The 12750-nt window shown below is 43.0% G+C and overlaps 2 protein-coding genes across 3 annotated transcripts; one reads left to right on the forward strand and one right to left on the reverse strand.

Moving 5' to 3' along the window:
• Positions 1-5850, forward strand: LOC131884863 (C2 domain-containing protein 3-like). Of its 2 annotated transcripts, XM_059232759.1 has the most exons (3): positions 1-2199; positions 3561-4851; positions 4909-5850. In XM_059232759.1, the coding sequence occupies exons 1-3, from the start codon at positions 106-108 to the stop codon at positions 5694-5696; spliced, it is 4173 nt and encodes a 1390-aa protein (XP_059088742.1). In that variant the 5' UTR covers positions 1-105; the 3' UTR covers positions 5697-5850. The 2 variants fall into 2 exon arrangements, with proteins under 2 accessions (XP_059088742.1, XP_059088741.1); XM_059232758.1 differs by having other exon boundaries at positions 2-2199; positions 3561-5850.
• On the reverse strand, positions 5719-7166 carry LOC131884865 (uncharacterized). The gene is made up of 2 exons (XM_059232760.1): positions 6971-7166; positions 5719-6777 (listed from the first exon to the last, which is right to left on the reverse strand). Exons 1-2 carry the CDS (start codon positions 7056-7058, stop codon positions 6176-6178), a joined length of 690 nt encoding a protein of 229 aa, XP_059088743.1. The 5' UTR covers positions 7059-7166; the 3' UTR covers positions 5719-6175.
• Positions 7167-12750: the final 5584 nt, after the last annotated feature.

Here is a 12750-nt window from a genome sequence, read left to right on the forward strand (position 1 = left end):
CTGTTCTCTGACTTGTCTCTTCAGATTAGGTTTTGAATTCCTTTCCCGTGAAATCTCCTCCCAACACCGATCATGATTTGAATCGAAAATCACGGCTAATCCATCATGACACGGGCCCAGTTACCGCCCAAATTGCAGGGCCGCGTCCGAGGACACCTTCGAGTGCGTTTCGAGGCCATTCAAGCCTCGGACAGGCCCACACGGGTGGATATCACCTGGTGGGGTCATGCTAAAGCTCAACGCGCCCATATCGGACCCGATGGGAAGGCGTGGCTCGATTATGACGTGATCACGAGCCACGAAAGATTCCAACAATACTTGGCAGATGCTCAAAAGGTCCTTTTTGAAGTCAGGGGCGGGGCTCGGGGGCGGATTAGCTTAGGATTGGCTTTGTGGGAGTCGGTAGCTGAGTCACTGAAATGTCAAGAGGGGATCTCGAAAACCTTGGACCTTTTTGATACCTTGAGTGGTCAATGGACGGGTAAAATGAGAGTGGGTCTGCAATTTGGAAACCGGGAAACCTTGGATGAAACCCCCCTGTGCACTGCCATGAAGGCCAGCCAACCCCCAAGTCCGGTCAAGAGTGGGCCCAAGTATCCGAGTTATCAACCCACCCCCAAGTTCCATCCACGAAGGAATCGGAAAAGTCCCAGAAAAGGTGCCACACCAACCGCCGTCTGTCAATCATCATCCTCGGATTCGTCGTCTTCGCCCCATTCATCGCCATCCAAAGAAAGACCCTTTGAGACCAAGGCCAAAGTTGTGGAATTCGTGGACAATGGTGGAAACCCCGCTGAATCGGGCCCAACGGGCGTGTCTTTCTCTCAAGATTTCACGGACGACATCACGGGATTAAGACGGATTCTGAAACGATCGAGAGACAGACTGGAACGGGATAAACCGGACGGAAACAGACGGACTGGAACAGAGGACTCCATTAAATACACAGGGGATGAATCTTCGTCCTCGACCGCGTCGATTCTTTCATGTCGAGAGAGTCCCCCTGGCAGGCCTATTGTGACCAGGGTTACCCCGCCTCCTCCTCCTAATCCTCCGACTCCTCCCACGTGTGGTTTACCGTCGTGGAATCTCAGTACGTGCCGCCTTCACTTCTTGAGTACAGTCACCCAACTCCAGGTCCATATTAGGGGCTTCCAATTGACGCCAAATGTCCTTGACAAGTTACAAGCGAGCTGTCGGCCCAAATGTCCTGCTCGAACCTCGAGCAAGGCCAGAGCTGTCCAATCAGACACGAATGAGATATTGTCGTTCTTTGTCAGTTATCAAGTACCACAATCGCCCCTGCCCAATCAATATTGCTCTCGACGGATGTTGGGAAATGGGCAAGTGGTGTTCAATCAGAAATCCGCTCATCCCACCGTGTTCAAACCGGCTACTTTAGACGTTTGGTGGACCTCAAATATGACCTTTAAGATCCACTCACGGGCCCTGAACCAAAGGGTGCCCACCTTGATCGGCGAGGCCTCCATTGGTTTGAAGCATCTGCTCACCGAGCCTCATAACAGTAATGGGCATTGGATCAAACTGCCCATTTTTGTGTCCCAAACTCTGGCTAAGAACATGAAAAGCTCGGGGGAAGGCCTATGCTCTGAAATTGTCGGTGATCTCGAGGTGTCGTTTCTTTTGACCCGAATCCAAAATTCTGTGCCAATACCGAAACCGCTTCAAAGGCCCGTTTCCCCCCAAATGGCGGTTCGTGACGGTGAAAAGGATTTCCATTCTGGCTCTAAATCTTCAAACCACTTAAAGCAAGATGGCCTTCAGCTGGGTATCAAAGCTGTTGAGCCCATGCCAGAGTTATCTCCAACAAAGCCCTCCGTCGTCCAAAGTGGATCTCGGTCCTTTGGTCCTCGAAACGTTTTTGCCTATTTGAGGATCTCCGAAGGGAGGGGTTTCCTTTTGACAGAGGATTATGGTCAGTCAGTGAATTCCCTGAACCTGTTTGTTTCCTCGCATTTCTTGAGCTCAGATGATGTTGTGAAAAGTCCGGTGTGTTGGAACACCGATCGCCCTCAGTTCTCACTGTCCCACTATATTCCCTTATCACTCGATGAGAAGTTTTTGGAACGTTGTCGCGAGAACTATTTAGTGGTGGAAGTCTGGAACTACTCTGAGCCGAAGAACTTATTAGTGGGCTTGAGCCTCCTTCCGTTGCATCAGTTCCATCTCGGGTTCCAGGTGAGTTTCGTCATGAATTATGAACCGTTATATTCACCAAGGACGGAACAGCATCGTTCGGCTGACGGATGAGGGTATATTTTTGCCTAGAGTAAAGAGTAAAATTTGTTCTGTTCAAGCATGTCTATGATAATCCGAGATATCTGATCACAGGTTTGGCATGATACATGCACTATCTGTTTAGTTGGAGGTGCTACATCACTGATTTGGCAACGATCAAGAATGTTATTGGCCCAAGACCAAAGAGAAACGGTGGTGAATCCGCGGAATCTATTTCGTGAATGTCTCTTAATGATAACGAGTTTCCAACTCTGTATCATGCTTCACGTTTTGTCGTCACCTGAATGCTGTTAGCTCCACCTTTTCAAACGGTATACTTCAGGCAGGTATACTTATGCAATCCCTAATCAAGCGACATACACTGTTTAGGCTTAGTTCAAAGAGTATTGGAGATTCTCGATTCTTCCATTGCCGCAAGGCCACGTCTACATATACACACATCAGAATCTAAACCAATGAAGGTCGAGCGTCGCCTTGTGCCGTGTTCACATTCGTGTTTCAGGTAGTACATGATCGAATCCAATTTGCTCGTGGTTTACATCTAAGTTCCAATTATAGATGAACGCATGTGGATTGTAGAACAAGGTCGACCTTACACTATGGAAAAGAGATGAAGTCCATCTGAGTATGAGTAGTTGGGGTTTAGAGTGATCCGATTTCATCGTGCTCAAGGACTACCTCTAAGATATTGATTTTTACAGTGTACGTTGATCCTCCTTTATATCCTTGAACATTGCACTATTGCGATCAAAGTTTTAGCTTTGATCACAATAGTTGACCACGCATTTCAACAAGATAATTTTGACCCCATGTCACCACCAAATGTACGGAAGTGCACTTTCTTAGACAGCAAAGTAGGCAGATCACCCATGAAACTCATTATTCCTTGAAATTGAGGAATGGAAAAGAAGAGAGATATAGAAGTCATGTTTGGCAAAAAAGTCCTCTAAAGTACTCTTTAGAACGCATTGACCAATATGGTGTCCAATTTTCCCCCAGAACTGTAGTGGGAAAAAGACCGTTGAAGGAGCAAAGTCCGCATCTGCTCGTCATAGAGCTATTCATATCCGTCCCTTATTTCCATACTTCCATCTTCGTGTCATGCGATCCAGACGGGAAGGGAATATGCACAATTACCTTGACGTGATGAATGCTCAGTTCTATGCTCACTTTATACACAAGTTATGTGCCAATATATGTGTGAAGTAGTATGAAGACATGTTCTAAAGGTTGCGTATGACGTACCCCTTGAAAGTAAAAAAGCGAGACCCAACAAATCCGTGTGTACGTTGTTATTTCAGGATCCAGACCGACGTTCGGTACTTTTAGGGTTGGATTTGCCCGTAATTGCGGTCAATGATTGGATTGGAGTTAACAGCTTGACGACTGGAAAGGAAATGGGACAGCTTCGGGCCACTCTCGCTGTCGGAACCGAGACCCAGATCCACAAATTGAAGCCTCTTTTGGGAATGACAAGTGATAGCATTGTCGTGAGCGAGATCAAAACCAGTGCCAGACGTCAGTTTGAGGACTTGAGTGAGCATTTGTACGATACATCGGACAGCGGGGGTCAAGGGACGCCAAATCCTATCCATGACCATCATAAGCCATCACCTCCATCATCAGGATCCACGTTTGCCGACAGGATTAGGATCAAGGAATCTTCAATGCCAGATCATGAGGAGGTAGTGAATGTCATGGATAATAATGAATCTGAAGCCCATGTTGATGATGATAATAATGAAGAGGATGGTGACGCTTGTCATTATCATGGAGCCAATGGCGAGGATGAGTGCATTTCCCCAAGACAAGCCGCCATCAATGACATGGAAATAGGAAAGGAATGGAACGAAAGCGGGTCTCATGCGTCATTTCCGCCTCATTTCTATGGACAGATCCTGATCGAAGAGGCTCGGAATTTGCCTCGAGTATTTGACCCTCTCCAATCTGACCAACGGATCTTTCCGTCATGCTACGTTTCGTTTGTCGCCAAGACTGGCCCCACGGATAATGGCCAAACGCACAAGGTGGTCGTTTCCAATTTGATTCCATTTTGTCGAGATCCACGTTGGTGCTTTGAAACGAAAGCTTTGCTAAGTGCAGATCTCCTTCAAGATCCCAAAAGGCAATTCATTCTCAAAGTTTGGCATCATCCTGCCGACTTGGGTCCCAAATTGGACCCAGAGGCGGACCATGTCATTGGTTTCGTTGCCGTGGATCTCAAACCTTTGCTACTCTCAAGTTTTCCTATTATAAATGGATGGTACAACATTATGGACTTTGTGGGACGTTGCCGTGGACAAATATTCGTGAGTATCAAGCCCCTCGAAGACGTTTGCAGAATGTATCGTCATTTGACTCATTACTCTCGGAGAGACTCGGAAGAACTGTCTTCCCCGCCATTGACGAAAAACCCAAAGACACAGTGCTACTACGTGAGTGCAAAATACCCTAGCTTCCCAAGTCATCTGGTCCAACATCCTGAGCAACTAATATCCCCAGTACCAACGACGTTCGACAACCCAGTCAACATCAGCAATAACAAAAATAATGCAACGACAAAGAAATATGATCCCACCGACCTTCAACGCGGTAGGACGTTACTTAGACCAGCATCTTCAACGACTTACACATCTGCCATGTTTGCAGATACACCAGAGTCAGTTTCCCCCGAGAACCACTCGCACTATTGGTATCCTCCCGAGCTTCCCGAAAACATGGATCAAGCCACTCATTCATTGCTGGAACTTAAATTGAACGACATGGACAAAGCGACCAAGTTGCTCAAAAACAAGTTGAGCTGCGGAAACCCAACCTCAGTAAACAACCTTGACAACGGAGTCCAACCTACTAAATCGTCCAACTCAAGCGACGCACTTACTCAACTGAGCCTCCAAGAACTTCAACACAACATATCAACGCAATTGCGTGAACTCAGTCAGCAAACATTGGCCACAAGTCTACCCCCCCGTGAAACCAATGAATTTGGCGAGGTTGACAAAGATGTTGATAGCAGAGAAGAGCGTCTTGTTTTTGCAAAATTGCCCAAGACTCCAACCAGCGAGCATGCAAGTGCACCCAAAAAGGCCGCCTCTGTCCAGGTTCAATTGCCAGGGAATCCTCCTTGTAGGGAGGAAATGGGACCCCGAAGAATGGTTTCCTTTTCCGAAGAGAACATCCAGTCCACTCGATCATCTAATAGGCAGCTCTATCGCTCACAAAATGACTCGACCGTCTCAGAGGGCGAAACAGAAATCATCGAATTGTTGGAAGACCATCTCGCAGATGAAGAGGGGAGCGTAGATTTGGAACCGTTTCTTCTGCCTTATGCCAGACAAAACACACTGGAAGAGCTTGAGCAAATCGACTGGGCCCAGTTCCTCTCGCCCGAAAGTGATCTTGAGAATAAAGGACCCCGAGTTCAGGAGATCCCTTGAATGACTGAAGGGACGACAGAGATATGGTTCCCTTGGTTGCCATATATGAGATATGGGGACATGTTTATTGAACTTTGAAATGTTTAGACAGTTTTCAAGCTTTCATACACCTATTGACCGACTTTTTGTTAATAAATCATACACATACACATTATGTCGGAAATTCAAATACAAAGCGCGGCGTAGCTCAAATATGCAAATGGCCCATTTCTCCTCCCCAGACAAAATGAGCCGTTCCATATTTCGCCTGTCTTATCTGAGTGCCCAAGGGACTAATTCCCCCCCGTCTAAATGTACGACCAACATTGTTTGAAAGGAGCTATTTAACATGGGCGAATTAAAAGACCGAAACGAATCCTACAAGTCCCTGGAGAGAGAGAGAGACCCGTAGTTGAAACTCGTTAGGACAGAAACCATAATCCTGAAAAAACATTGTAAGGCGAAACTTTTCTTGCTTGCACGTGGATAAAGCGAGGGATTTAGTCTTCCTTGTCTTCGTAGAACAAGTAGTCTGTCTCAAACGACGGAATTTCCATGAAATTCTCTTGAGATCTGCCAGGTCGAGTGAGGAAGCTGGAAACACCTCCTCGGTTGGGTCGAGTCCAGAAGTTTGAAATTTGATCGCGTTTCGTGGGCCGAGACAGGAAATGGGCCATAGAATCGCTTCTCGTTGGGCGGGATAGAAAACTGGCCATGGATCCACGTTTGGTTGGCCGACTGAGAAAGTTGGACCAATCTTGCCGAATAATCCGATCTAGGCCTTCGTCGTTCCGAGTGGGCCGAACAAGGAAATAATCAGATCGCACATTTCGTTTTCCTGGACGAGTCAAAAAGTCCGAGACTTGACCTTTTCGAGTCGGGCGGGTGAGGAACCCTTTCATGGACCGCTTTCCGGGTCGCATGAGAAACTCAGAGATAATTGGGATTTTGCCTGTGGTCTTCTCTCCGGATCGTCCAAATCGGAGATAATGAAGGTCATTGTCTTCTCCATTGAATTGTGCTATGGCCTTTTTGATCGAGGCTGCCGTAGGAAACGCCCGGGTTATGATGTCTTTAGTCGGTGTCTCTCCACTTTCCATGGCTAGAAATAGATGTTAGCCCGGAAATGAGTGGACAAGTTCCTTAGTGGAGATGCTGAAATGCATTCATTCCTTACTGTATCACTTTGAAACTGTCTGACACTTGCGCCAAGCAAACATCCTTTAAGGCCAAATCATTTGTGAAGGAATCTCCCCTTGCTGATATCAGCCAAGGATGTCCATGCATTAACTTACGTAGATCAACCGAGAACCCCAGGAGAGCTTGCGTGGAGACAATCAAAGACAGTGCAATTGTCCATGAGATGCCCCGACCAGGTACCATAATCACTTTTACAAAATAAGTGAACGATCCCTCTTCAAGAGAACCGTTCGTGAACAAGTCTTCGGTGGGTTTGGGTAACTTCTTGCTTGAAGAGAGGTTTATAAAGTGGAGATCCCACTAAAATATTCCAGCAAGTGTCACATACTCTCACGCCTAACCGTCTAACCCCACACCCTTGGGGACATGGAAGCCATGTAAGTAAGCAATGTGGTCATGAGAAGCTCCTCCGGTAGTAGCAGCACCCGCCACTAAGGCCTATGCCCGTCAACTATCCGGTTGGTTTTTCCATTCATATTCCGTTTTTTTTCGCCCATCTTGATCTAATGTGGTAAACATATTCACACGCCCAGCCAGAAAGACCAACCATTTCCCTGCTAGCTGCCTCTCTCCAACCATTTGACATGCTCATAACTAGCCTTTTTAAACTTGATTACTTGTGACACCCACCCATCCAAATAGACACATATAAAGGAGTTGATAATGACGTTTTAGTACCATCATTGGGCGGAAGTGGCAATTATGGTTTCATTTTTCGGTGCTATTATTCGTGTGAGCTCAAAGAAAGCTGCTTTCCGACATTGATTCACATCTGATTTGGAAGTTCCGGTGCAATATCTTGGTGAAGAGACCTTGGTTGTCCGACCTTCACCGTTACTCCACATGAATGCCCTTTTCTATGTATTTGCTTGTTTAAGAACCCACCCACGTCTCCGTGTGCAATTAAGAACAATACATGCATATATATTCATAATAATAAAACTAATAATACCCGAGCTCCTCCCAATTTGGTCATATACATTCTACATGTATCAGCTTGCGTATGAGTAACCGAATTTGCATACGAGTGACAAGGGTCCCATTCAGTAATTGAGTCATAGTGTAGTATGGATATGGTTATACTCTCTTCATGCATTTTGGCCAAGCATACGTATGAAAAGACTTGGTTGTCAATTTCAAAACCCACATCTTTTCCTATCTTATAAGCAAGCTCTCCAGATTCTAAAAAGCAGAGTCCTTCTTGACGGGGTTACCAATCTTATCTACATGTCATCAAATTTGAATTGGTTAATCCTTTAATCAAAACTTCGTTCAAACGCAAGCATGATAGTTCCAGCTTACACGCAATGCAATTTTCTTGGATCTCAATTCAAATGCCAGCCTCTGATTTGAATTAGACCTTCAAAGGTTGAGCTCAGAACGAAGTTTAAGGACTACGACTTTTTCTAAGGGTGGTTCTATTTTCAGTTTGATCGTTACATCGGATGAAGCAAGACCCTTGAGGCCTCCTCAATGACTGAATAAGGCCGGATTATCCCCTTATTTTGCTTATCATGTTAATGAAGAGTCAATATGCCACAAGGCCCACAATCAATGGCCTTTGTTGGTGATCTTGTTTACTTGAGGAACAAGCAAATACAAGCTTGTTGGATCACAAGATAGCTTTAGACCACGCAGAAATAATCATTTCTCGAAAAAAGTCGTTGAGTAAACCTATAAATTACCTTGGTGTGACGTTAGAGTACGACAGTTATGATTCATTTGGGTTGGGTATACACTTTCACTTTGTCATATGATGAGACGTTTATGTAATGAGAGGTTGAGCTTGAAAATGAGCAATGAATGCCCATGCATGAAGTTTGCATCAAATAGCAATATATTAAAGGCGGCAGAAATTTAAGCATTTAGGGGAGTCAAGGCTTCAATTAAGTGGTAGTGTGCATTAAGAAGACCTAAGTTCAAATCTCATTGTCTGAAGGAAACCAAATACAGTGGACGTCAATTTCTGGCCATTGATTGGTGCATGCCCAAGGTCGAAGGGTTGAGCCTCACCCGGCCAATGAAACCACCCTTTCATTTCGTTCAATTCGTTCTGAATGGCAGAGGCGTGTACGTATCAGTTTGGTTCTTGATCTGTGGGTGTGGTTAGCATATCAAGTTTTCGAAGAAAAAGAAACATCTTTTTTGTTGTTCTATTTATTAACAGCCGTCAAGCACACACTTAGGACATCGCATATCACAAAGTTGCTTACAAATCAAAACCTCAATTCTTGCTTTTGTGATTCTAAATCTCCTCATATATCCTTTTGGATGAGAATCGCTTTCTTCACTTAAATCTAAAAGGTCAAGGAGGAGAATCGAACCAGGAACCTCCTCATGTCGGGGAACTACACTTACCACCATGACACGTCCCCTTCTCTTAATTTCGAGTTATGAGACTTGTGGAAATCAAAACGGTTTTCAAAGCACATGGTGTTTAAATGATTGGTGCTCGATCTCAATATAGCTTAGAAGACAAGAACAAGATACAAGCGAATCAAAGTGCACATGGGCTAGGATTACAACCTTAGAATGAACAAATATCACAAACTGAGGTCTTTGGCTCTTTGGCGACAACAAATTTTGTTTTTTTTTGTTATGACGGAAATTCACGTCTTCTACCTTTTCTATGACGCTAAAGTCGACAGTGGTCGCCTATCACCACGGCCTTTTTCAAATTCTTCATGACGGACAATCGAGGGACTTCATGAAGGAGACCTTCAATTGATGCGCAAGGGGAATGTGCCGAGTTTCGTTCTCGTGAAAGCAAAAGTTAGAAATCCTGAGAAACCGCCTAAAATGCGGATTGAAAAACTTTCCCGAATTTTCTTTGCCCGAGAATCTTCGAAATTTTTTATCCATACATTTCACTTCGAATAAAACTAAGACCTGAGTAACGAAATCAATGGCTAGACTAAGTGTATGGAAAAGAGCGAAATAAGTGACAGAACAAATATGGCGATTACCTAAATTTGTATAGAAAAGGAGATCATATTTTGCCGTTTTCTGTCCTCATTTGCTTTTACATTCATTAAATTTTTTTTTGAATGATTCAGAATGAATTTTCATTTCTCGGGATTTCTCGGCAATATTCTTGGGAGTCTTGATAATCCGAGAAATGAAATTTTGTCAGGATATCCGGAACACTGGGCATGGCCTACTTGCCTTCACTCGAGTTGTGATACTGTGGCTCCAAATAGCCTTTCGTGAAGGTCGCTAGACCATGGAAGACGAACGCAGTCTTGAGGACATTGAACGAGGGGGATGCCCGAGAACATGGCTAAAGTTGGCTTTCGGATCAATTCCGACCGATCAATATTAAAGACATCAAGACAGAGATTGCTCTGTTATATGCCAGGGTGCCCAGTATCCAGACTTGCATATTAATGGTAATAATAATTAATTACATTTGAAGGGAAGTAATGGAGATATTTGATTTACAAATTACAATTCCATTTCCACCCACCAAAAAAAAATACAAAATACAAAAGCTCGGATAATACGATCGATGATAAAAATGGAGTTAAAGTACGTTGAAAAAGTATTCTGAAAAAGTAACTGAATTATAATTGAATGCAATTCATTTACATTTGAAAGTATTTGTACTTTATTGCATACATTTCAAAATGAAGTAACTGCACTTGATTACATTTCAAAATGAAATAATTGTAATCAATTACATCTGAAAAGAATATATTTGCTATTGCAATTAATCACATTTTAGAATGTAACTGACTCAGGTCTGCCAGTATCCTCCTTGTTGATTTGGGCCTCTCTCAAAGGCCTACCCTTGAACGCACAAGCCCTTATGTTGTCTCGATGGTCTGTAAGCAAACATTTAAAAAAGGTCAAAAGGGTGGGCGATGATTGTTGACGTCGACGTGGTCATGTATTTGAGTTTCCTCTAAAACCAGGGTTGAAGACGCCCTCGGGCCGTCGATCGTTGTAATAGGTTTCGCCCAAGTTCGTACAAATAAAGCATGGCTGTCTTAATCTCATTTACACTTGACTCCCCCTCGCATATCAATAGCACTCGTAAATCTTAAACTGGTTTAAAATGCCAAATTAGATAGATAGATAGATAGATTTATTTCAGGAACACTTTGATCATGATTAAATAATGTCGGCATTTTATCTTTGAGTTAGCATCTTGATACATCAAAAATTTCATGAGCATGTAATTCCTCAGGTTCTGGGTAAGCAAAAGCTTGTTTTCACCAGGACCTGGGCAAATTAACGAAGACATGACATAGATAGTCAATAATGTTACAGAGGCCAAGCTGCAACACGATAACGTGAGTTGGAAGAATTACAAAATCAAATTGAAAGGCTTGTAGGAAATCATATCGGTTTGAAGTTATAAGAAAAGAAGGGACTAAGAAAAAGATACAGAAAGAAGAACATGAAAAACAGAGCAAAGCAAATAATTTCAGTGTTAATTTGTTATGTTTACTAGAAAATGTGAGACGACTTCAGGAATGGGAGGAAAATTAATAGGTTTAGAATTGTATTTGGTGCATGGAGTGTTTTGATGAGATTGAGCGGCTGATAATCGTAATAAAAAATAAAAATAAAAATCATTTCTTAGGATTTTTGTTGGCATACATAGCAATTTTTGAGTTTGCACGGAGCAATAGAGTACCTCTGTAAGAGATAATCTCTAGTTGTTTGGGTGAATTTAATTAGTGGTGTTCATTGCCCTAAAGAATGCATATTGAGTTAAAATGATATGAGCATTAAGAGCTGCTGAGGTTGGTACTTAAACGGACCTACATTAAGTACGTTTCCCTTGAAAATATTTTCGAGACCTAATGTAGTTTAAAGATTTGTACATGTCACCCAAAGCCTCATTCAAGGTCGAATCTTCAAAACAAAAAGAACTGTCTTGTTCTGAAGAAAAAAAAAACAATAACTTGAAACAATATTCTACTCTGATTCAATTCCAATTATTCTAATTGACTGATGATTGACAGGTCTCAACATGTTTTCGTCAAATTAGACTCTTCACTTACATGTTTTCTAATTTGACCGTTAGTAGTTAAATTCCGAGAATCCCTTTCCGGAAACCACATAAAGTGGGAACACAATAAGCATGCAAATATGTGCCAAACTTTTTTTTACATGCCCGATCTGATCGATGTAAAATTGGTATTTCTTTGAGCGAAGAAAAGAACAAAAAAAGAGCATCTTTTTGACACATTTTAAGCTACATCAGGACTACGTGCCTGACGTTCAGAAAACCCCCGGAAGGCATTATTTGAGCTGAAAGTGGTTACATTGATTGTGCGTGTCCTGATATGTGTTTGAAAGTCATGGAGCCCTCGATACTATGGCCGTGGAGATACTCCTTGACGAAAATATCCCAAATATTTTCCTCTCAACCGGTATTATTCCAGAAGCGTTCAAATTGATTAGATATTCATTCAACTATACCCTAAAGAGTTCATTATGTCTTAGTAGTATAATATAGTGGTATAGCCTTGCTAAAGAGTTTTTGCTCGTACCCATGGTTTTCTTTGCTTGGAATGGGGGCGGTATGTTACAATGTTGTTCATTAGGAGTGTCTTTTTGAATTATTGATGACTTCAGTTTTGAATTGGCACTCGCGGTATTTATAGGTTTCGGTCCGATTGTGATGCAACCAAAATAGCTAAATAAAATAAAGTGGTCCCAAAATAAATTTTGTATATCCTAGTTTCAGAAAACTAAACTAATGACGAACAAAACTGTAGGACAGCACGCAACTCTGCAGTACGGCCAAGGCGGATGTTATCCTAGTTTCAGAAAACTAAACTAATGACGAACAAAACTGTAGGACAGCACGCAACTTTGCAACTGATAAATGAGCACTTGCTAAACAGATTTTATGAAATTT

This window comes from Tigriopus californicus, chromosome 8 (assembly GCF_007210705.1).
Source record: "Tigriopus californicus strain San Diego chromosome 8, Tcal_SD_v2.1, whole genome shotgun sequence".
Classification (NCBI taxonomy): Eukaryota; Metazoa; Arthropoda; class Copepoda; order Harpacticoida; family Harpacticidae; genus Tigriopus; species Tigriopus californicus.

Coding starts and splice junctions, on each gene's coding strand:
- LOC131884865 (XM_059232760.1), bottom strand. CDS start 7,058: ATGGTACCTGGTCGGGGCATCTCATGGACAATTGCACTGTCTTTGATT. Junction 6,778..6,970: donor GGGGTTCTCGGTTGATCTAC/GTAAGTTAATGC, acceptor ATCTATTTCTAG/CCATGGAAAGTGGAGAGACA.
- LOC131884863 (XM_059232758.1), top strand. CDS start 106: ATGACACGGGCCCAGTTACCGCCCAAATTGCAGGGCCGCGTCCGAGGA. Junction 2,200..3,560: donor AGTTCCATCTCGGGTTCCAG/GTGAGTTTCGTC, acceptor TTGTTATTTCAG/GATCCAGACCGACGTTCGGT.